The 24,284-nt window shown below is 50.4% G+C and overlaps 1 protein-coding gene across 1 annotated transcript; it reads right to left on the bottom strand.

Moving 5' to 3' along the window:
- Positions 1-129: 129 nt before the first annotated feature.
- Positions 130-21,767, bottom strand: CCDC61 (coiled-coil domain containing 61). The gene is made up of 14 exons (XM_069457447.1): positions 21,748-21,767; positions 13,785-13,943; positions 13,451-13,533; positions 9,331-9,488; positions 8,123-8,284; positions 3,232-3,442; positions 3,058-3,140; positions 2,263-2,426; positions 2,099-2,174; positions 1,598-1,749; positions 1,426-1,504; positions 1,196-1,250; positions 633-705; positions 130-485 (listed from the first exon to the last, which is right to left on the bottom strand). The coding sequence occupies exons 2-14, from the start codon at positions 13,930-13,932 to the stop codon at positions 388-390; spliced, it is 1,542 nt and encodes a 513-aa protein (XP_069313548.1). The 5' UTR covers positions 13,933-13,943; positions 21,748-21,767; the 3' UTR covers positions 130-387.
- Positions 21,768-24,284: the final 2,517 nt, after the last annotated feature.

Below are 24,284 nucleotides of genomic sequence, written 5' to 3'. Positions count from 1 at the left end.
CCCCCCCCCCCCCCGCCCTCCCGTGCAGTGCTTTAGAGAGTGTGGGAGTTTTTCCCAATATGCTTCCCAGTCACAGACATGCCCTGAAGTGCACTCAGGCCCCAGTTACACCCCCCAGTCTTCCTTTCTCCCCACTCCACCTTCACCCTTCGGTCATAAGCTGAGGGGTCCCAAAGGCAAAAATGTTTATTTACAAAATGCACGTATCCTCCCTCCCAGCATGCCTTGCCTGGGGAGAGGATGGGGTCCGGGCCTCACACACCTGAGACCCCAGGAGCACCAGGAGGCGTGGAGCCTGGGCGGGGCTGGAATGCCACCCTGGCCCCACCCCCCATGCCATACCCAGCAGTGGGGGGGGGGTGGAGAGGCAGTACCCCCTCTCCACGGTCACGACCGCGTGTCCAGTCGGTTCATGTATTCCTGCAAGGCCTTCAGGCGGGCATCTATTTCGGCCATGTCGGCCGCCTCGTGGTCCAAGCTGTACTCTGTGAGAGCAGGCATGGGTGTGGGGGGCTGGGAGGGGACTGAAGCCACAGGGAGCTCCTGGGCCCAATACCAGTGCCCTCATTACTGTCCCCAGTGGGTTCTGGGGCTAGTTATTGGGGGGGGGAGATGTGGAGTCCCAGGCTCACCTTTGATGGGGACCCAGCCACCCGAGTTGGCCAGGCGTCTCTGATGGTGGCTGCGTTCCAAGGGGGTGGACTTCTGGTGATGGGGAAGGCAGGAAAGGGGGTCAGGCACCCTCCTTCTATTCCTGCCCCCCAAATCCCACTGCAAATTCTGAACTTAAGGACCTCAGGAAAAATAAGGCCTGACACCTACTGAACACTTATATGCAAAATAACCTCCTTGTGTCCTCATGAGAACTGTCTGAAGTGACACTATCACCATCTCTGTTTAACCAACAAAGCAATTGAGTTACAGAGAGGCTAATAAACTACCTTGAGTCATGAAGGTGGTAGGAGCCAGGTTTTAACACCTGACAATCTGAAGCCAGAGCCTGAAACAGCATCACGTGCCCCTCACTGCTCCCACCTCCAATCCACTGGTCTCAAAACACCTTGTTTCCAGAGACACATCAGAGTCGCCCCTGCAACATGATCCCCAGGATGGAATCATGGGAAATGGGGACACCTGGCTTCCAATGGCTTAACGCTACCCCTTCCTCCTCCAAGGTCTGAGCAAAGACACTCACCGTATTGGACCCACTCCAGGGTGTGGGGCTAGGCGGCTTCCCACGGCGAGGAACGCTGGGAGAAGGGAGTAACCAAGGACCAATGGTGGGGAGCCTTTGGTTCCTCGCACCTTGCCACCTTTGTGGGTTCAAGGTCCCCAGCCTCCATCACCCCATTCCCCTGTAAAAGACCATTTCCAGTCTCCCCAGACACCCTTCAAGGCAGTCCTTTCTCTCAGTCCAAGTTTTACCCTCTGGAGAGTGACTCTGAGAAGTCCTCGAACTCGCTACAGGAGCTGGCGGAGGAGCAGCGGCTGCGGAAACTGTCCACTGGCGGGAGGAGGGGGAGGGTGTCAGCTGCCCGCACCTGCCCGCACCTGCCGGACCGCCCCGCCCCGCCCGGCCTCAGCTCAACCCAGCTACCGGAGGAGCTGCGGTTTCGGTTTCGGGAGCGGTTAGCTGCGTCGCCTCGGCCAGTCACAGCAGCAGGGGGCCGGGTCTGGCGAGACCATGAGACCGACGGACCGTCCCCGCTTCCTCCACTGCCCAAGCGGTTCCGCTGCTGCTGCTGTTGCCTGGAAAGCGGGAAAGGAGACACCCGCCTGTGCGCCAAACTAAGGTGGGGAAAGGAGTTGCTGCGCCCCTATGGGTCAAGGCCAGAGCCGGTGACTCACCTGCGATCACCCGGCCCAGAAGAAAAAGCATGCGGGGACACAGAGCAGGTGGGGGTGGGAGAGACAAGAAAACAGGGCCGGCCAGGGATCGAGAGGGCAGGTGGTGGGAAGGGGAGAATGGAGCAGGTGACAGGTGATGGAAGGCAGGGAGAAATGAGCGACCGGCCAGATGGCGAGAAAGCGGGCACAGGTGAGGGAGCTGGGTACCGGGGCACGGATAAAGGCAGGTGAGAGGGGAATGGACACTAACTTCATTCTGATCTCTCTTTGCTTCTTTTCCTTGGCTTTCACAAAAGCTGTGGGGTCAAAACGGAGCGCGCGGCCACCTAGGACAGGGTGGGGAAGTGTGAAAAGAAGAGGAGACTGCGGTCACAGGATCCACCTCCCCTCAGGGCGGGACAGGCGGGTACAGACCTGTGGGTGAGGGCGAGGGGCGGGCGGGGCGGCCCCGACCCCGGCTTCCGCGGCCGCTCTCCCGGGACGAGGAGCGAGCAGCGCCACGGCCACGAGAGGTGGAGCGCTCGCGGGACGACGAAGCCCGGTCCTCCCGGGCCAGCACCACCGGTGGAGTCCGTCTCCTGCGACCATGGGACCAGCTGTCAGTTTCCTGCCAGGCTGGACTACCTCAATCACAGACTCCTCCCTGCCCCACCGCACCCTCTTCTCTCAACGCTCAGGCCAGCCACGATCAACTCCTAGACTTTCACGCTCGCCCACGACCCTCCCATATGCCCCAGACTGCGTCCCACCCCAAGCCCCACAGACCCCACCTACCCAAGAAAACCTGTCATTTCCCTACATCCTTTCGACACATTCCCTTCACCAGACCCTTCCTCCTGAAGTCTCACACAGCTCCCTGGAAACCTTTCCCAACTTTCTATCGCCCACCCCAATAAATTGCGACAGATGACACCCTGATCCCCATCTGCTGGGCCGCACCCTTTCCGCTCAAGAACCTCAGGCCCCGCCCCTTTCCCAGTCCCTCTCTCCAGGCCCCGCCTCCCGAATGCTGCTCCAGAACCTACCCATCTCCCCGCAAATCCGCTATTTCCAACTCAGGTACCATACAGTATTTCCAGTCTGTCCCTATGCTCCATGCAGCCCAGTAGGCCCCGCCCAGTCTCGGGCCCCGCCCACCCACCTTCAGACTCCACCCTCCCCACGCCACGCCCACCCGCAGGCCCCGCCCACGCGGAGCCCGCCTCTCACCCGCGTTTGTACAGAGCCAGCTCGCTGTTCAGCGTCTTCAGCCGCGAGCGCAGGCTCCGCTCCGACGCCTTCACCTCCTCCAGCTGCCGAGAGGGGACAGGGGTGCAGAGGTCCGGACTGAGGCTGAGGCCCACGCCCCACCGGCCGCCCCGCGCGGCCGCCCAGTCCCCTCACCTCCTTGGCCAGGCGGCGGCAGTCCTGGCTGCGGCGACCCGAAGCCCTGTGCCCGAGGCCGCGTTCCTGCCGCAGCTCCAGCTCCAGGCCACGCACCAGTCCGCGTAGCGCCTCGGCCTCCTGGCGGGCCGCCCGGCCGGCCAGAGCCTCCTCGCGCGACCGGCCCAGCTGGCACTCCAGCTCGCGCTTCTCAGACGCCAAGCGCGACACCCTGGAGAGGGACGGAGGGGGGTGGCGAGCGAGCTGGGGAGAGGGGCACGGTCTCATTATCCCCATTCCTGCATACCCTTCCTGGGGGATGGGTATGCCCCATCATTTCACCTCCCCCACGAGGGGGAGACAACACCTCATCACTACCAGCTGCCCCCACGGATGGGGGCCAAAGTCTTATCATCTCCCCCTCCTCCATGTGAGGAGGGATATAGCCACATCACTCACATCCGTCCCACCTGGAGCAAATAACCCCACCACACACACACACACACACACACACACACACACTCCCCTGGTGCAGGGTGCAGGGATGGGAACACGGCCATGTAGGTTCCAATTCTAAAAGATTTCATCAATCTGTCCACATCCTGAAAGCCCAGCCCTACCTCCCCCCATTCCCTGCCCCCACCTCCCAGCCAAGCTGCCACTCACCAGAGGGCTCTCTCTAAAATGCAGATCTGATCAGGTTACTACCATGGCTCAAAACCCTTCCCTGTGCAAATGACGCACACACAGGCTATTCGTTTCAGCACTATTTGTAATAGCAAAAGAGTGGAAATAGCCAAATGTGTATCAACAGAGAACTAGTTGAATTTTTGATACATCTACTCAACTGAGTACCCACAACTGTAAAAAGGAATGAGGATGACGTCTATATCCTGTCACCAAGTAACTGCCATAAGTTTAAAACAGTGCAGTGTATATTTAGTATGTCCTGTTTTGTAAAAGAAGACAATTACAAATTTATATATGTTTATATTTTTAAAAATATATAATACGATAAGTCAAAAAGTAAAAAATAATAAGGGTTATCTACAGAGAAGGGGACAAGAAGAACAGAAATTGGACCCCTCTCTCTTTTTTTTTTTTTCAGACTGAGTCTTGCTCTGTTGCCTGGGCTAGAGTCAGTGCCGTGGCGTCAGCCTGGCTCACAGCAACCTCAAACTCCTGGGCTCAAGCAATCCTTCTGCCTCAGCCTCCTGAGTAGCTGGGACTATAGGCATATGCCACCATGCCCGGCTAATTTTTCTATATATATTTTTAGTTGTCCAGATAATTTTTCTATTTTTTAGTAGAGACAGGGTCTTGCTCTTGCTCAGGCTGGTCTCGAACTCCTGAGCTCAAACAATCCACCCGCCTAGACCTCCCAGAGTTGTAGGATTACAGGTGTGAGCCACCGCGCCTGGCCGGGACCTCTCTTAATGTACCCTCTTTTTCAGTTTTGACTCTTGAATTATGAAAATATTTTCTATAAATAAGTTAATACAATTTAACAAAAGCCATCCCAAAATTTTTTAAGGAAACTGGTTCAAATAGACCTAACTGTATATCAAAGTTGATAGCACACAGGAGAATTATATGAGGTGACTAAAGGATATAGCCTAAGGACAAAAAGAACTGCAAAGAAATCTTAAACTTCATTCAAAACTCTTATTAGCAATTACTTTGGTATTAAGATAAAACAAACAAATATGTTACTATCCAAAGAAACTATGATTTTTGCCACGAGAAAAGACATATATCACCTTGGATTTCCAAGTAAGAAAAAAAAAGGGAAAAAAAAGAGAAAAGACAAATACAAAACCAAAAAAGTTAGGCAAACCAGGCACGACTGTATTCCAGCTACTCGGAGGTTGAGGCTGGAGGATAGGGGAGCCCCGGAGTTCAAATCTAGCCTGGGGAACATAACGAGACCCCCATCTCTTAAAATTTTTTTTAATTATAAAAATGGTTAGGAAAGCACAGACATTTTTTATTTCTAAAAATGTATCTATTTCCTGGCTCTTTCCACTAAAAAGTCCTAAATGCATGTCAACCCAATGGCAGTGAGCAACCTAAAAGAAACCAGAGCTCCTTAGGAAAATTACTTATACCAGTTCTGAGGCTGGAAAAGAAGAAGAAAGTCTGAGACATCATGACATGAAGGAAAGAAAGCCAAGGAAGCCATCAGAGACTACTGGGGTCATTTGAAAAGGACATAAAAGCCAACCTGAAGGGGTTCCTACTGGCAGAAGAAAATATGAGCATCAAAAAGAATAACTGGCTGGGGGGGGTGGCTCATGCCTGTAATCCCAGCACTCTGGGAGGCCAAGGCGGGAGGATCGCTTGAGGTCAGGAGTTCAAGACCAGCCTGAGCAAAAGTGAGACCCCGTCCCTACTAAAAATAGAAAAAAAATTAGCCGGGCGTGGTGGCTCACACCTGTAGTCCCAGCTACTCGGGAGGCTGAGGCGGGAGGATCACTTGAGCCCAGGAGTTTGAGGTTGCTGTGAGCTAGGCTGATGCCACAGCACTCACTCTAGCCCGGGCAACATAGCAAGAGCCCGTCTCTACAAAAAAAATAAGAAAAATTAGCCGGGCATGGTGGTGCCCGCCTATAATCCCAGCTACTCGGGAGGCTGAGGCAGGAGGATCGCTGGAGCCCAGGAGTTGGAGGTTGTAGCAAGCTATGACCGTGCCACTGCACTCCAGCCTGGGTGACAGAGCGAGACCCCGTCTCAAAAAAACAAAAACAAAAACAAAAAAAAAAGAAAAAGAATCTGGAGGACAAGTATGTGTATAATATACTCCTGTCTACTTTTGTGTGTGCTTAGAATTTTTCCTAATGAATCATTCTAAAAATCTGTGGTTCTCCTACACTCTCCAAAGAGCTTCCCCCCACCTCCTCCTCCCGCATAGCTCCACTGTGAATGCAGTTCCTGCCTTCCAGAATGCTCTCTCCTTCTCCTCTGGCAGGAACAACCCCACTCACCCAGGGAAGCCTGCCTGCCCCCAATGCTCTCTGCTCTCCCAGCTCTCTGTACATTTCCTTCCTAGCACCGGCCACAGCAAAGCTGTCATCTGTTGGTCCGATTGTCTGTTTTCTGTCTAGATCCCCACCCTCCTGGGGGCAGAACCTCCACCTGTCCAGTGCACCGTGTAGGAACCTGGCTCCACGGCCAGGCTCCCGGTGAGCAACTCTACTCCACTTATTAACAGTCTGGGGGACTCCAGGCAATGCCACTTCACATCTCTGGGCCTCAGTCTGTATCTTCTCATCTGTGAAGAGGGATGGTAACGGCCATCCATACCTACCTGTAAGGTTGTGGGAATCTCTAAAGGGTGCTTAGACCACGTCTGGCATAATAAACATTATTAACTAGTGCCAGGCAGTGTGTCTGGCACACAGTACGAACTCGATAAATGTTGGCCAAATGAAGGAAGAGGTCATGGAGCCTTCCCAAACGTCCTAATTCCAGGCTGGGAAGAGCAGGATAAGAAGCCACTGACCAGCTGTGGGATGTCAAGTCACCCTCTCCAGTTCTGCGGGTGGTTCCTAAGGGCGGAGGGCGCCACCTTGTGGCCAGCCTGGGAAACACACACACCCCCCCCACACACACCCACCCCCCAATCCCACCCCTGCCCGAGGGCAGATCCTAAGGATGAACTGAGGATGAAGCTTATCCTGCTCCCCACTCTGGCCTCCCCACTGTGGCTTTCCTACCCCTCAGCCCACCCGTGCACAGCCGAGCTCCTCCAGGAAGACCCACAGGGTTTCCCTACCCACTGAGCTCCCATTCTGGGGAGGAGAGAGGGCAGGTCCTCCCTGTCAGCACTTAGTGCTCTGTCCTGGGCTCGCAGCCTGGATCTAAGGTCAACCCTGGCCTTATTGCTCACTGTGTGACCTGGGGCAAGTTCTCTAACTTCTCTGGGCCTCCGTTTCCTCCTCTGTAAAAAGGGGCTGATAGCAGTGCCTGCCTCACAGAGTGGCTGTAAGAATAAAATGGATTCAATCGTAAAGCACTGGGCAGAGTCCCTGGCACACAGTTAAATGTTCAATAAACATTAGCTACTGGCATTATTATTATTATTAATAACATTATTGATCCTCCCCAATGAGTCGGGCCTCCCCAGGTGGAGACCGAGTCCTCGATTCAGCTTCCCCACAGCCCGCAGCATGTGGCAGGAATGAATGAATAGGCCACAAGCCTTCACTTTCTTCAGTTCTTTCTTCGCTCTTTCAGTCCACTTGTTCTCACCACATCCCCATTGAACACAAGGACTTTGCACATGCTGTTCCCTCTGCCCACAACACTGTTCCCTCATGCAGTGCCCAACACTGTTCCCTCATGCAGTGCCCAGCCCCTTTGCCTGACCCACCCAGTACCCTACCAGGGTCCTCTTACAGCCTCCCACAGCACAGGTCCCTTGCCTGCCTAATCCCATCGTGTCTGCAGTGACATCTCAGGGGGTTATGTGATTAACGTCCACCTGCCCTGGGCTGGGCACCACACGAGGGACAGAGCATGGGGTGGTGGCCAGCATGAGGCCCCGGGGAAGGTGGATTCAACTGAATATAGCTCAACCTCCTACCCTGTCTCTGACCTGCTGTTCCCTGTGCTGAGAACACTCCTCCCTTACCAGACAGGGTCAGGTCCTCCCTCTGGGATCCCCCAGCCCCACCTGCTCTGAGACAGACCCGTCTCCCTCACTGGACTGGGAGCGCCCACAGGGCACAGCCAGGATAACCTTGGTCCCCAGCACCACCCAGTATAAGGCAGGCACAGAGGAAGGGCTCAGAATAAACACATGGCAGACGAGGGACAACTGTCCTCCCAACAGTGCCCAGCGTGGGACCCTCAAAGTGCATGATGGGACATGCCCCACCCTAGCTCAGCCCCCCAGCCCTCCAGAACTCACTGCTCCCGCAGGTGCCAGATCTCGGTCTCCCGGGTGTCCTGAGCGGCCTGGCCATCCAGCCCTCGCAGGCGGCCCAGCTCCTCCTTCAGCGAGCGGATGATGCCCTGTAGGACCACGGGGTCGGGCTTGCCCTGGTACGGGAGGGGCAGCGGGTAGTGAATCCTGAGGAGGAGGGATTAGAACCGCAGCATCTCAGAGGCCAAGAATCTGCCCAAGGGCGACCACCAGACTCTGACAGCCACAGAGTAAAAAAAAATAAATTCCAAAAACCTCACCTTCTAAGGTTTATGCTCTGAACAGAGCTTTGAGCCTCTCCCTGGCCCCAGGCCCCTTGCACCAGCCACCATGCCTAAGAGCCTCTTATATAGCAATTTTGTGACCACAGGGATTGACAGCCCTGGTGCAGTCTGAATTAACTTCCTTGTCACACTGCTGGTGAGGGGACACTGGTATCATGTTACTTGCAGCTAAACACAATCCTAATTCAGATTCCATAGTGGGAGATTCTGGTTGGCCTAACCTGGGTCACCCCTTGGATCGGTAACTTCCCCCTAGAAAATCCAGAAGCCATTAACACATGGGGCACACACTGTCATCCAGCTACCCAACAGCCATTCCCAACTCCCTTGCTGCCCCCTACTATAAAGGATGAAAGGCTAGATATTCATTTTCCCAGCATCCTTTGCATGGGACTGCTTCTGGTCATATATTATGGGAAACCTGTTGAGAGTCTTCTGGGAACACTTTTGTTTTCCAGATAAAAACAGCAGATGCAATTAGCAAACATAGCCCTGTCCCTTTTCTTCCTGCCTTGATACAGATGCAATGCTCAGCGGCCCAGCAGCTATTTTGTGACCATGAAGAGATGCAGATGAAGTCAAAAAGCCAACACGTTAAAGATGATAAAGGGAAAAAAAAAAAAAAAAACAGACAGAGCCTGAGTCCCTAATGGAGCTGCTGAGTAGCAGCCACCTACCTAGACATCTTATGTGATAAACTATTATTTCCCTAAGGCACCAGTAATGGTTGTTCTGCCACTTGTAGTCAAACACAACAGTAAATGACACAAACCCCAGCACAAAAGATCCCAAAGGCAAGGCTTAACCGACATCCCACATTGCCTGGGTGCCAGGGATTCCTGAGGTCTAGCCACATCCTCTCCCACCCTGCCCACCAGCCAGGGCCCAGAGCCAGCCCCTTTTCCCCACCTGTCAAACTCCACAGAGTAGATGAGGATTAGGTAGCGCTTGGAGTTGAGCTGAGCCGACCTGGGGCCCAAGGAGCCCGGGCGGCCCCCCATCTTGCGGTTTCGCAGGGACTCCAGGTCTGTGTAGGTCAGCAGGTCTAGGGTGACTGACTCACTGCTCTGTTGGGAGAGGAGGGGAGAAGTGCCACAGGACCCAACATGGCCACACCCCTTCCCGTTCTCTGGGCTGGCTGGGCTTTCCTCCACCAAGGCTGATGATCAAGATGGCCCTGTCCCAGGGGCTGGCACAAGGATTTCATCAGAGGGAGATACTGGAAAGAACCTAAATGCTCAACCACGGGCGACAGCTGAGACCCGTGACTCTCCAAGGTTGTCTACAGATCCATGGGGGAATCCCAGATATCTTTCCAGGGAGTCCATGAGGTCAAAACTATTTTCATAATAATACAAAGACATTGTTTGCCTTTGCACTAATGGTGCAAAAGTAATGGTGGGAAAAACTGCTGTCGCCTTAGCAGAAATCAAGCCCCTGGCACCAACTGGTACTAGTAGTCATTGCATTGCTCACTGCCATGCAGTCTCAGTGGGAGGTTGGGGAGGAGGCAGAAATAAATAAACAAGTAAATAAATAAAACACAGCAAATGAAACTTAGGAATGTTCTTGATAAAGCAGTAAAAATTATTAATTGTATTGGGTCTTGACCTGTGAGTACACATCTCTTTACCATTCTGTGCAACAAAATGGGAAGTGCACACAAAGTCCTTCTGCTGCATACCAAGGCATGACAGTGGTCTCAGGAAAAGCTCTTGTGCAACTGCGCTTTGAACTAAATTAGCCACTTTTTCATGGAATGCTATTTTTACTTGAAAGAACGACTGACAGACAAAACTCGGGTTATTCAGACTTGGATATTTGGCAGGCATGTTCTCAAAAATAAACAAAGTGAGCCTGTCACTTCAAGAAAAACAGCTAACGGGATTTGTCGCCAATGATAAAATTCAAGCTTTGCACTTAAATTAGAATTAGACTTTTGGAAAACTTGTATCTTCTACTATGTGTCTGACAGCTTCTCAAGGTTCAAAGACTTTCCTGGTGAGATCAGAGAGGATATTAATAAACGTGACTTCCTGGTATTATATAAGGAAAGGTGCCAACATTTGGAAGATCTGTACAGCTCAGAGAACCAATATTTTCCAAGTGATTAATGCATGATGTTAGAAAATCATACCGGGCGCGGTGGCTCACGCCTGTAATCCTAGCACTCTGGGAGGCCGAGGCGGGTGGATCGCTCGAGGTCAGGAGTTCGAGACCAGCCTGAGCAAGAGCGAGACCCCATCTCTACTAAAAATAGAAAGAAATTATATGGACAACTAAAATATATATACAAAAAATTAGCCGGGCATGGTGGCGCATGCCTGTAGTCCCAGCTACTCGGGAGGCTGAGGCAGGAGGATCGCTTGAGCTCAGGAGTTTGAGGTTGCTGTGAGCTAGGCTGACGCCACGGCACTCACTCTAGCCCGGGCAACAGAGTGAGACTCTGTCTCAAAAAAAAAAAAAAAAAAAAACAGAAAATCATGCACAGGTTTAAAAGATCCATGCAATGCCAGGATATGTCAACGGAACTTACGTAACAATACGAAAAGTTCATTGATGAAGCTTCAGATTCTAGAATCCAACTAACCTTTAAGAAACCACCCCTTGTCCAGTCTTCATGTGTTAGCAAAAAATGATATCCATAATTATCTGAAAAAGCTATTCTGGTATTCTCTTTTTCATCCATATCTGTGTGAGGCAGGATTTTTCTTTTTTTTTCCCCCCAAGACAGAGTCTCACTCTGTTGCCCAGGCTAGAGTACCATGGCGTCAGCCTAGCTCACAGCAACCTCAAACTCCTGGGCTCAAACAATCCTGCCTCAGCGTCCTCAGAAGCTGGGACTACAGGCATGTGCCACCATGCCCGGCTAATTTTTTCCATATATTTTTTTAGTTATCGAGTTAATTTCTTTCCATTTTTAGTAGAGATGGGGTCTCGCTCTTGGTCAGGCTGGTCTCGAACTCCTGAGCTCAAATGATCCACCTGCCTCGGCCTCCCAGAGTGCTAGGATTACAGGTGTCAGCCACTGCGCCCGGCCTGATTTTTCTGCATATACTTCAACCAAAACATATCGTGACAGGGTCAATACAGAAGTACATATGAGAATCTATCAATTTTCTATTAAGCCAGACATTCAAGGGATTTGCAAAAAATATAAAACAATGCCATACGTCTTTCTAATTTTTTGTTTTGGAAAATATATTTTTCATAAAAATGTTATTTAGGTTAACACATAACAGGCTTATTATTGCTATGTTAAGGGAATTCATATTTTCAAATTTTTCTGTTTTAATTTCTATCTATTGAGAAATATAACTTGCATAAACAAAAGCTCTTTGGTGTCCTCAGTAATTGTGAAAAGTATAAAGGGTCATGAGACAAATAATTTGAGTACCACAGGGGTAGCAGATAAATCACGATATACAGGTACAATGGAATACTGAGCAACCACTAACGACAAGGATAAACTCAGTAGCTGATGTAAAAATAGATAATACCTATATAGCACTTACTGTAAGTTAGACATTATTCTAAGCTTTTTTACATATTTTATTTTATTTTTGTCTCGACGGGGTCTCACTCTGCCACCCAGGCTGGGGGTGCAGTGCTGTAATCATAGCTCACTGCAGCCTCCAAGTCCTGGGCTCAAGGGATCCTCCCGCCCCAGCCTCCCGAGCTTTTTTACATATAATAACCCATCTAATCTTCACAATACTATGGAATGAGAACTACTATTACTCCCACTTTACAGATAGGGAAACTAAGGCACTGAGGGGCAGTGATGAGTCTGAACTCAGAATCCATCCTCTTAGCCACTACCCCATACTGCCTATAGATATTAAAATGTTAATAGTCTATGTATGGAACCAAGTGCAGTGGCTCATTCCTGTAATCCCAGCAGCTCGAGAAGCTGAGGTGGGGGAATTGCTTGAGGCCAGGAGTTCAAGACCTGCCCGGGCAACAAAGAGAAACCCCATCTCTAAAAATAAAAAATTAATCAGGCATGAATTTTTTTTTTTTTTTTTTTTTTTTTTTTGAGAGCTGGGGTCTTACTCTTGCTCAGGCTGGTCTCAAACTCCTGAGCTCAAGCGATCCTCCCACCTCGGCCTCCCAGAGTGCTAGGATTACAGCCGTGAGTCACTGTGCCCAGACAATTAGCCAGGCACAATGGCGCATGCCTGTAGTCCCAGGACTCAGGAGGCTGAGGCAGGAGGATCGCTTGAGTCCAGGAGTTTGAGGTTGCGGTGAGCTATGATGACACTATTGCACCCCAGCCTAGGCAACAAGGTGAGTCCCCATCTCTAAAACACAATGTAATGAGTGCATGTTTTATGTGTAGTCAGAGAAATAATATAGTTCACAGTTTAAAAATGATATCTAAATACCATCCCAGTCACTCTAAGCTCTAACCTGCTTTTTTTCCAATTAGTACGTTTACTTGACATTATGCATTTTTCCATTTTTCTGGTCTCTCCCACTGGAATGTCAGCTTCATGAAGACAGAGATTTTTGTCTGTGTTCACTGCTGTATCCCCAGTGCCCACAACAGTGCCTGGCACACTGTGGATGCTCCCAAAATAAAAGAAATGAATGGCTATATTCACTGATGTGACTACATTTTTATGAAATATTGTTGAATCTTTTAAAGATGGGTTGCAGAATACCTTGGAAAATATATCAACTATATATAATTATAGTTCTCAAAATACATACACACACACATTCAGAAATGAATGGAGAAATGGAGAAATGGCTGGAGTGATTTTTACCAAAATATTAATAGGAATGAATATTGGGGGGGAGTGATTTTTACTTTCTCTTTACATTTCTCTGTGACCTGAATTTTCTACCTGAGCATAACTATCATTAGAATCAGAATAAACCATTTAGGACCCTTGGGAAAGAAGAAAAAAATAGCCCTGTTCCTGCAATGACAGAAAAGACAGATGGTTTTGCATACATCAGATGAGCATCTACCCCCAAGGAATCCAGACGACAGAGCCCACCCCAAAACCCTGGCCCCTACCTGTGTGAGGGCTGACTCCAGCATGTTACAGAAGATGTTGAACTGTTTGAAGTTCCCTGTCTTGTGAGTCAAATCTTCGATGACTGGGTGGGGAGAAAAGTCCCTCCTGAAGTCTGACCACTTGCCCGGCCCAAGGCCAATGCATCTATACTCTCCAACTCTCCCCAACTTCGTGCCTCTGGCTTGAGGAACGAGGCCTACACCCCTCCCCACATTTGGAGAGCTTCCAGTCACACAGAAGAGGCAGGTGGAAAAGATTCTGGTGGCCTCATCTTCAGGGAGAAGCTGATCCCAGGGGAGGAGTGGCGAGCCCACCCCAGGCAGGCACACTCACAGCTGGCATCGAACTCGCCCCGCCACTGGTCAGCCGTCATCCGGTCCTCCACCTCCAGCTCCAGCACCTGCCCGGAAACCACCACCCGCACGGCATGCTCCACACCCCGGAAGACGTAGTCGACCTGCAGGCCAGCCGGCTGGTCCATGGCCAAGGTTGCTGGAGAGAGGGATGAGACAGAGACCCAGAGGGGCTGAAAGCCCGGGCTCATGAGCTGGAAGGCCAGGATTCATATTCTGGCTCCATCATTTACCAGCTAAGGCACTTTGGGAAAGCAACTTCACCTCTCTGTGCCTCAGCTTCCTTATCTGGAAAATGGGTATAATGATGGTACCTACCTCATAGAGTTGTGAGAATTACACTGGGCAACATACATAAAAGCATTAAAACTGTGTCCTGCACATTGCTCTGCCCAACACATGCTGGCTAGCAGAAATATATGATGACCAACAAAAGGATCATGATTAATATTATAAATGTATTAATCCTTATTCTCATTTTATATTTATTATTCATTCATTCATTCAGCAAATATTTGTGGAGAAAAATCAAGCTGGAAAGGGAGATGGAGTATTGGAGTAGGGCGGGACATAGCTCTTTTTTTTTTTTTTTTTTTTTTTGAGACAGAGTCTTGCTTTGTTGCCTGGGGCTAGAGTGCCATGGCGTCAGCCTAGCTCACAGCAACCTCAAACTCCTGGGCTTAAGCGATCCTCCTGCCTCAGCCTCCCAGTAGCTGGGACTACAGGCATGTGCCACCATGCCCGGCTAATTTTTTCTATATATTTTTTTTAGTTGTCCAGATAATTTCTATTTTTTAGTAGAGACAAGGTCTTGCTCTTGCTCAGGCTGGTCTTGAACTCCTGACCTGGAGCGATCCTCCCGCCTTGGCCTCCCAGAGTGCTAAGATTACAAGCATGAGCCATGGCGCCCGACTGGGACATAGCTTTTAAATAGGGGATCACAGCAGGCCTCTCTGAGGTGACATTTGAGCAGAGAACTGAAGGAGGTCAGAGAGCAACCCATGTGGCCATCAGGGTTAAGTGCTCCAAGTCGAGGGAATAGCCAGTGCTATATATTATATATGACTTACTTAAATCATTTACACTGAATTAATAATTACTTTTATTAGTCTGTTATAAGTATAAGTACGTTCTCTTAGCCAACAGAGATACTACTCACTGTCAGTTCTTTAAGGAGCTGGAGAAGACAATCAGGCCTCCACCCTCAGCCCAGGATTCCAGGGGGTGGTTCAGAATGGGGGCTCAGGGCTGCCTGGGTCCCGATCCAGGTTTTTCTGTGCGTACACGGGCAAGTTACTTAACCTCTCTGTGAGCCAGATTCCTTATCTATAAAGTGTATGCCACCCTGAGTGCTGAGGATATGAGAAACCAGATTATGACCCTACTTTCAGGAGGTGACAACAGATATATAAAAATGCCAAGTAGTGGGAAAAGGGGATGTGCTGGGGGTAGGGAGGAGAGAGGGCACACATGAACACCCAAGGGAAGAGTGTCCAGGCAGTAGGCAGAGCCAGGCAAAGGTTTGAAGGTGGGATGTTCCTGATTTGTTCTAAGAACAGCAAAGAGATCAGTGTGACTGGAAGAGACTGAATGAGGCACAGAGGGCTAAGTGATGAGATCAGAGATGTAACAAGGACCAGATCATTATCATAAAGGCCTCTGAAAGCCCCTGAGAGGATAACAGCATTCACTTCCTTGAATTGGTATAAGGATTAAATGAGTTAAGCGTGTTAAACTCCTTGGAGAAACTGAGCAATGCCTGACCCGTAGCAAGCACTCAATACATACTGGGATTATCATCATTACTATCGCTTCTATTACTTTGTTGTTGTTTCTGAGCTTGAAAGGAACTACAAAGAATTCCATGCTCTCCCCAGTGGACAGAAGCAGAAACTGAGGCTCAGCAGGAAAGGGGGCCCTGTTCAGGGTCCCACAGCTGTTCCAAAGTCAGAGCCACCAAATCAGACCATGGGGGCCTCCTCCAATGCCTGATCTCCTTCTCCCCCTACCACCTCCTCACACTAGTCCTCACACTTCCCCCAGGAAGTCCTTTTAAAGTCTAACACTGGAGAATATGTTGTGAGGCAGAAAAAGATGAGTCCTGAAACTACATACAGGTCAGCGATTTTTTTTAACCTTTTTAGAGTCCTTGAGCCTTTGAGAATCTAATGAAATCTCTGAACCTTTCTCAGATAAATAAATAGTGCCACAACCTTTTGCAAGTAATTTCAAGGGCTCCCAAATTATCACTCCCCAGGCCCATCCACAGATCTCTTTTCTCAGAGGTCCAAAAACAGCCCGAACCCTAGACATCCCGACAGGCACCTCTCTCGAGATCGGAGCTCTTAACTTTATTTGGGGGAAGGGTGCTTTGCAGGTTCTGATGAAATCCGTGGGCTCTTTCCCTAGAATTCACACTCTTGAAACTGCCCTTTTATTCTCCGAGGATTGGAGGTCAAGGTTAATATTCCCTGATCTTTTTCTTTTTTCTTTTTTTCCCCCAGACAGTCTCGCTCTGTTGTCCAGGCTAGAGTGCCGTGGCGTCAGCCTAGCTCACAGCAACCTCAAACTCCTGGGTTCAAGCGATCCTCCTGCCTCAGCCTCCCGAGCAGCTGAGACTACAGGCATGCGCCACCATGCCCGGCTAATTTTTTTTCTATATATATTTTTAGCTATCCAGATCATTTCTTTCTATTTTTTTTAGTAGAGACGGGGGGGGGGGGGGGGGGGGGGGGCCGCGGGCTCACTCTTGCTCAGGCTGGTCTTGAACTCCTGACCTCGAGCAATCCCCCCGCCTCGGCCTCCCAGAGTGCTAGGATTACAGGAGTGAGCCACCACGACAGGCCACCAATAATCCCTGATCTTGCTGCAAACAAATCGCTGCACGTTTCAATTTACCCCTCATCCCCTGGCCCCGCCCACCGTCCCACCCGCAGATTCCGCGAGCCAATCAGCGGCCGCACCGCCCCGGTTACCAAGGCGTTGGAGGCACCCACGGACTGAACATCGGAGGAGCCGCGCAGCACCACCGCCCCCACTCGTGGTACCCAACTCCCGGGAGGAGACCGAGGAGAGGAAGGGGGCCTGCCACACCCCATCCCCGCCGCCAACCGGCCCTAATCTCACCCCACGAATAGCACCTTCCGGCATTCAACTGTCCAGTCCTTGGCCCCTACCCGGCCTTCAGGCCCAGAAATTAAACCTCTGAATATTCTGCCTGAACTCAACCCTCCCCTTGAAAACACACACGCGTGCACGCACGCGCGCGCACACACACACACACACACACACCCTCTCTTACCTCCACACACTTCACCTGCTCCCCTCCCCCATCCCCTCTTCTAGGCATGTGTAAGGCTCAGTAATTGCTGATGGAATAAATCCCACACCCCTGAACCCAGCTCCCAACACTCATCTCCCCAGACCGCCAAGGGATTCTGGGCTCCCCTTCCCCTCCTCTCTGCAGAACCTCCTTCCCTCCATAATCCAGCCCTTCCCCAGAAACCAGTCCCCTCCCCTCCTCAAAGTCCCTAAATTCCATTCAGCTCCCCCAGATTGGGAAGGGGGAAGCTACACTCTCCTCCGACCTACACCAGCCACCCATGTTCTCCTCGGGTTCCATGTTCAACCTCAATTCTGTGCCCCCCTAATCCACCTGCATTCTGCCCACGAATCTGCTCAAGATTCTACTCCACACACCCCACTTTCAGCCTGTATTCCATCACCCCTACACTTTACCTGGATTCCGTTCCCTCCCAAATTGTATGTAACCCCCCCCCCCACCCGACCTGCACACACATTTTCCACCTCTCTTTCCTTTGGAGAGCCCTCCCTGAACAACCCCCTTCACCACTTCTGGGATTCCCGGGCCCTGAGCTTCCCCCCTCCCCTCTCACCGCCAACCCCGTCCCTCTACCTGCAGCCTCCCTCCTCGCTTTGTGACCAGTGGCCCATCCTGGTCGCTGATTTCATTCCAGTGCCAAGTCTCTCCTAGCTCCTCTTCTCGGCCTCAGCCTCCTGACCCCGCATCCCAGCGGTGCCTTCAAGGCCCCGCCCCCGACAACCCGTGACGTCACCACCCCAGCCCTGCACGCGCTGTGTGGACACCCCAGCGCCCCATTCTGGCCCACACACCTGACCCCAGTTCTCGGGCTTCACGACACCATAGCTCCAGCACACGAACTCCCAATTTTCCAGCCCCCAGTTGTGTCCCTCTCATCGTTCACCACGGTGACCCCTTCTCCTTTCCACTGTTACATCACCGCCCCTGGCTCCTCCTCCTCCAAAATTGCTCTCCCGGATAGCTCAGATTTCACACCCCAAGGCTAGAGCTGCAAACGCTCCACGCTCACTCGGCTCCCCAAAGACAAATCCACATCACCACCTCCCACACCCAACATGGGCAAATCACCACCCCTGCCAGCCCCCACCTGATGGCTGTTTTCTCACTCTGCAGCCCCCACCGCCACCACCACATACTCCAGCCCGGCTATGACCTAGCTGGGCTCTCCAATGCAGGAACCCCCATCACACACACACACACACACACACACACACACGTGCCTGGCCTGGATGACTCTCCTGTCCTCGTTCTAAGCTCACCTCCCCACCATGTAGGGGAATTTGAGCTAGACAGGATTCCCTGGAATACAAATCAAAGCCTTTAACATTGTCCCCATGGAATGTACAGACACCAAAGCCTTTTAGGACACCACACAATGCAAACCTCCAGTGTCCAGATCCCCGTCACCCTCCCACTAACACACAAATGCTTTTTGCCTTAGATAAGGACCATGCACACTTATCAACCCTATGACTCACCCTGAAGTCTGCTCTCTGGAAGGTACAACCATCCCGTTTTACAGAGGATGAAACTGAGGCTTGTGTAGGATCCCACAGGGGACAGGAACATTCATCCCCCTACTCATTAGCCAGCTGCCCTTCCCTGACCACCTTCCGCTTCCTCCCAGCACTAACCCAAATGTGGCCTTACACCTTAAGCATGGCACATCTGCAGGCTGGGGACTCCAGGGTTCAGATCTCAGCTCCACCACTTACCCATGGTGCGACCTTGGGCAAATCACTTTCCCCATGAGTAAAATGGGACAATAGGAGCTCCTACCCTAAAGCTTATTCTGATGCTAGGAAAGAAAAATAAAATTAATTTTTTTTTTTTGAGACAGAGTCTCACTTTGTTGCCCAGGCTAGAGTGCCGTGGCGTCAGCCTAGCTCACAGCAACCTCAAACTCCTGGGCTCAAGCAATCCTCCTGCCTCAGCCTCTCGATTAGCTGGGACTACAGGCATGCGCCACCATGCCCAGCTAATTTTTCTATATATATATTTTTTAGCTGTCCATCTAATTTCTTTCTATTTTTAGTAGAGACGGGGTCTCGCTCTTGCTCAGGCTGGTCTCGAACTCCTGAGCTCAAACAATCCATCCGCCTCGGCCTCCCAGAGTGCTAGGATTACAGGCGTGAGCCACCGTGCCCAGCCATAAAATTAATTTTTTAAAAATTTTTATAAAACAGCTACCTCATGGGATTGTTGTGTGGATTAGTTAATGCATATAAGGTGCTTTGAACAGTGCCTGACACTCGCTGTTACCATCTGTGTGATTCGTTGATGATTAGAGGAGCCCATGAGGGCAGAGACCTTTTCATCATTCTTGTATCCTCAGTTCCCTGGCCTGGCACAGATCAAGGACCACTTGTGAATTTAATGGGGGATGCCAGGTTACGGGGTTCCAGGCACGAGGGATTCAGCCAAGGTCTTTTCCCTTCAGCTCACTCCTTATCATCCTCCAGGTCTCAGCTGGAGGATGCCACCTCCTGCAGGAAGCCCTCCCTGATTCCCTGGCTAGGTCTCAATCACCACAGTGACCCCAGCACTACCCAGCAGAGGATTGGCCACAGGGGAGGCCACAGGGGAGGAGCTTGATGATAACATTTGTTTCCTTCCAGCCCAAGCTCTCAACCTGCCCAACAGTGTTTCTCAAAGTGAGGGCCAAGGAACATCAGCATCACCATGGTCCTTGTGAAAATGCAGCTTCCTAGCCCTGGTCCCAAACGTACACAAAAAGAATCTCTGCAGGTGGGCCCAGGAATCTGCATTTCCTACAAGCTCCTTCAGACACTAAAGTTGAGACCCTCTGTCCTTGGGCACCACAATCTTCCCAGGTTATTACCCCACCTAACCTCACCACCCAAGACCCTCCCAGCTCAGCAACCCTACCCCACACCACAGGGAGACCCTGAAGGGTGGTGAGCATGGTATAGAAGAAGTAACACGTTTCAAACACCTATGTGCTCCTCTAGGTGCTGACTTCCATACACACATGGAGGCAAACACTCTGGTGGGGAGGTCTGAGAAGGTTAGTGGGTATAAACAAACAATAATCTACGTCAAACAGCAGTAAGTGTTATGACGAAAAATAAAGCCAGGTAAGGGGCCAGGCAGTGACAGGAGCTATTTTAGCTTGGGTGGGCAGCAAGGGTTTGTGAAGTTGACATCTCAACAAAACCTGAAAGAGGTGAGGGAGAAGCCATGTAGACACTGGGGGAACCAGATCCAGAAGGAGGGGACAGCGAGTACAAAGACCCTGAGGTGGCAATGTACTTGCTATGTTCCATGGACAGCAAGGAGGCCAGGGTGGCTGCAGCAGTATGAGCAAGGGGAACTGGGGAGAGGTGAGTGGAGGGTGCAAGAGCAAGCTGGACTGGATGGGGCCTTGTGGGCATGGTAACAACTTGCTGAGTGAGATGCAAGGCCAGGAGAGAGTTTGAACAAAGGAGCAACATGATCTGACTTTTGCTTTAACAGGCTTCTGACTGTGGGGGTCAAGGGCAGAGGCAGAGGGCCCAGTAAGGAGGCCACTGCAAAACACCAGATAAGAGGAGATGACTTGAACCAGAGTGGCAGCAAGGGAGGTCATGAGACATGGTTGGATTTCAGATGTTTTAAAAGCAGAACTAATGGGATTAGCTGATGGACAGACCCTATGTGGGTGCTCCAAGGTGTTTGTCCCGAGTATCTGGAAGGATGGACCTGCCGTCAACTAGGTTTGGAGGTTCAAGGAGGGAAACCACAAGTTTGGTTTGGGACGAGTTTAAGTCTGGATGTCAGCTGAAATTCCAAGCAGAGAAGAGTTGGCCATTGGCTATATGAGTATGGAGTTCAGGGCAGAGATCCAAGCTGGAAACAGACACCTGGGAGTTATCATCATATAAAGATAGTGAAGCTAGTAAGTGATATAGAGATGGGGTCATTCTGTTGATGACAAAACTGAGGCACAGAAGGGTTAATCAACTCGCCCAAAGCCACAGTAATGTTCAGCGGTAGGGCCAGTGGCAGAGCCAGGATTCAAACTCAGGCAACTCGACCCCGGAGCCCACGCTCTTAACCCCCGGTTGGATAAGTTTAAGAGTTAATCCACGAAAAACACTGGGAGGTGCCTGGCACGTAGTAAACGCTACATGTATGATAGGCCCTCGCATCTCAGGAAAACACAGCCTCATTCCTGGAGGTCTCTCTGCCTCCCTCCTCACTATCGCTTCCTCACTTGCCTTTCTTCTAAGTCAGAGCTTATAGCTCATCGCAGGAACCTCTGCTCCTCGGTACTGCGCTGTAATAACCTCGGCCTTAAAACCTCCTATTAAATCGCAACGCCATACAAGGGCATCTCTTTATTTTGCCATCTGCTGTCTCCTGCCTTACAACTTTCCCCATTAAAGACCCTCCCACGAATGCAGAACATCCCCGACTCACAAACCTCTCTCTGCCTCACAACACTCACTCAGGCGCCCACCCGTGTTAAAGGGCACCCTCCCCCCCGATACCCACCCTGCTGGGTCAGCTGCTCGCCGCAGCCCATCTCCCCGAGACGACCCCTCCCCCCAGGCCCGCCGCCCAGGCCCGCGCACCCGCCGCTCCCGCCGCCTCTCACCTTCTCCACGGACAGTCCCAGTCGCGAGCCGTTCAACTGCCGAAGCTCCAGCCCCGCCCCAGGATCCGGCCTTCTCGCTCCTGATCGGTCCAGGCAAACCAGCAACCAAGTTTTCATTAGTCAAAGCAGACGCCCGTCACTCTGTCCCGCCCCAGAGGAGAACCCGCCCTCCAAAGCTTGCAATTGGCCAATTTGGGAGAGGCGTTCCAAAAAGTGTTGGGAAGGACCCTATCGTTGGTCTCTTCTCCAATCGCTACTGGCCAATAATGCTGCCAGTCATACAAGAGGGTTGTTCCCCGGAGTGGGAGGGAGATAATCTCGGAAGTAGCCCATTGACCCCGCCCACCACCCCCTGCTGTAGGGTAGGCCGCACCCACGTGGAGGGGAGGGGCTGGAGGAGAGAGTTGGGCGTGCATGCGCACAGGAAAGTCTTGGCGGCGGGTCCGGAAGCTGCGGGAATGTTCCAAACATAAAGACAGGTTGAGATTTATCATCGGTCAATGCATTCCGAGACTACATGAAGCACTTTGCAGGCTTTGGCTTATTTAAAGCTCATGACAACCTTGCAAAGTAGACGATATTATGATCTCCACTTTGCCACTAAGGAAACAGGCTCAGAGAGGTGTAGCCACTAGGCTGGGATCACACAGCTATGAACAACCCCTACTTTGAGCCAATGAGTCATCAACAGGGCGGATCCAGCTTAAGGAATTGAATGGGCGTGCCCTCTTTAAGCAAAGAAAAAGCAAAAAAGCAAACAAATTTGGATATGAACATGAAAATTCACTTAGCGTATGAAATAATAACAAATTACATATTTAAAAGAGCTGACATTTACCACAAACATTTCAAAATCCCAAAAGGTAACGTAATGTTTTTATTAATTTACTGGCTGACACACCTCTCTGATATGTTTCCTACTTTTTGGGCTGCGTACACATTTCATAACATCCTTATTTAAAGAGAAAAGAGAAAAGTAAATTATTTTTCCTCTAGCATGTTTGATGAAATTTTTTTTATTCATTATAATTTAGAACAAGTTTTGGCTTCACAAGTCAGTATTGGTGATATTATCTAAATCTTCTGGAAATTTGGGAAAACTTTCATGAAGTTTCATTCATATGTTAACTATATGATTTGGAAAATGTTTCCATGGACTAACTTCTAACTCAGTCCTTTCAATACCTGATACCTGCATCACACAGATGCCTGTAAAGTGAGCCACTAAAGGACACATTCACTCAGTGGCCAGGCATGGTGGCTTACACCTGTAATCCCAGCACTTTGGAAGGCCAAGGCAGGAGCATCGCTTGAAGCCAAGGAGTTCGAGACCAGCCTGGGCAACACATCAAGACACTGTCTCTACACAAAATGAAAGAATTAGCCAAGCGTGGTGGCCTGCACCTGTAGTCCCAGCTACTCAGGAGGCTGAGGCAGGAGGATCGCTTGAGCCCAGGAGTTTGAGGTTGCAATCAGCTATGATGACGTCACTGCACTCTACCCTGGGTGACAGAGTGAGACCCTGTCTCAAAAAGAAAAAGAGGAAACAGTGAGTACAAAAGCCCTGTGGTGGGAACATGCCTGATGAGCTTAAGAAACAGCAAAAAAGTCAGTAGTGAGTGAGTAGAGTGCGTTGGAAGATGACGTCTGGGAGGGAGCCAAAAAACAGGTAGTATGGGGTCTTATAGGCCATTGTGAGGTCTTTTGCTTTCACTCTGAGTGAGATGGGAGCCACTGAAGGTGTTAGGCACAGGAGACATAATTTTACCCATGTCTTAAATGATCATGATGGTGGCTGCGTTAAGAATAGGCTGTTAAAATAATTTTGGTATGAGAAACAGTTTACTGGTTCCTTAAAAAGTTAAACATAGAATTACCACGTGACCCAGCAATTCCAGTCCCCAAGAGAATTGAGAACTGGTGTTCGAACAAATACTTGTATATGAATGTTCATAGCAGCTTTGTTCACAATAGCCAAAACGTAGAAACTACTCAAATGTCCATAAATCAATGAACAGTTAAACCAAACATGGCATATCTGTACAATGGAATAATATTCTGCCAGAAAAAGGAATGATGTACTCATACATGTTATGACATGGATGAACCTTGAAGGCATCATGCTATGTGAAAGAAGCCAGACACAAAAGGTCACACGTTGTATGATTCCATTTATATGAGTCCAGAATAGGCAAGTCCGTAGAGACAGAAAATGGCCTCATGATGTCAGGGATTGGGGGGAGGAGGGAATGGGGAGTCACTGTTTAATGGGTGTGGGGTCTCCTTTGGAGGCGAGGAAAGGTGATAATTATACAACACTGTGAATGTGCTGAATGCCACTGAATTGTTCAACTTGAAAATGGTTAATTTTATGTTCATGTGAATTTCACCTCAATCAAAAGAAATTTTAAGCAAACGATTAAAAAGTAATTCAAGTGAGAGGTGATGGTGGCTTTTCCGAGGGTGGTAGCAGTGGAGGTGGTGAGAGGTGGTTAGAATCTGCAGATATTCTAAAGGTAGAGCTGACAGAATCTGCT

Source organism: Eulemur rufifrons, chromosome 24, assembly GCF_041146395.1.
Source record: "Eulemur rufifrons isolate Redbay chromosome 24, OSU_ERuf_1, whole genome shotgun sequence".
In the NCBI taxonomy this organism is placed as follows: Eukaryota; Metazoa; Chordata; class Mammalia; order Primates; family Lemuridae; genus Eulemur; species Eulemur rufifrons.
This window is presented reverse-complemented; position numbering and strand designations above follow the sequence as displayed.

Excerpts from the sequence above, each read along its gene's own strand:
- CCDC61 (XM_069457447.1), bottom strand. The coding sequence starts at position 13,932 with ATGGACCAGCCGGCTGGCCTGCAGGTCGACTACGTCTTCCGGGGTGTG. Across the intron at positions 8,285-9,330 it reads TACTCTGTGGAGTTTGACAG|GATTCACTACCCGCTGCCCC; the intron begins GTGGGGAAAAGG and ends CCTCCTCCTCAG. Across the intron at positions 1,251-1,425 it reads TCAGAGTCACTCTCCAGAGG|CGTTCCTCGCCGTGGGAAGC; the intron begins GTAAAACTTGGA and ends CCCTTCTCCCAG.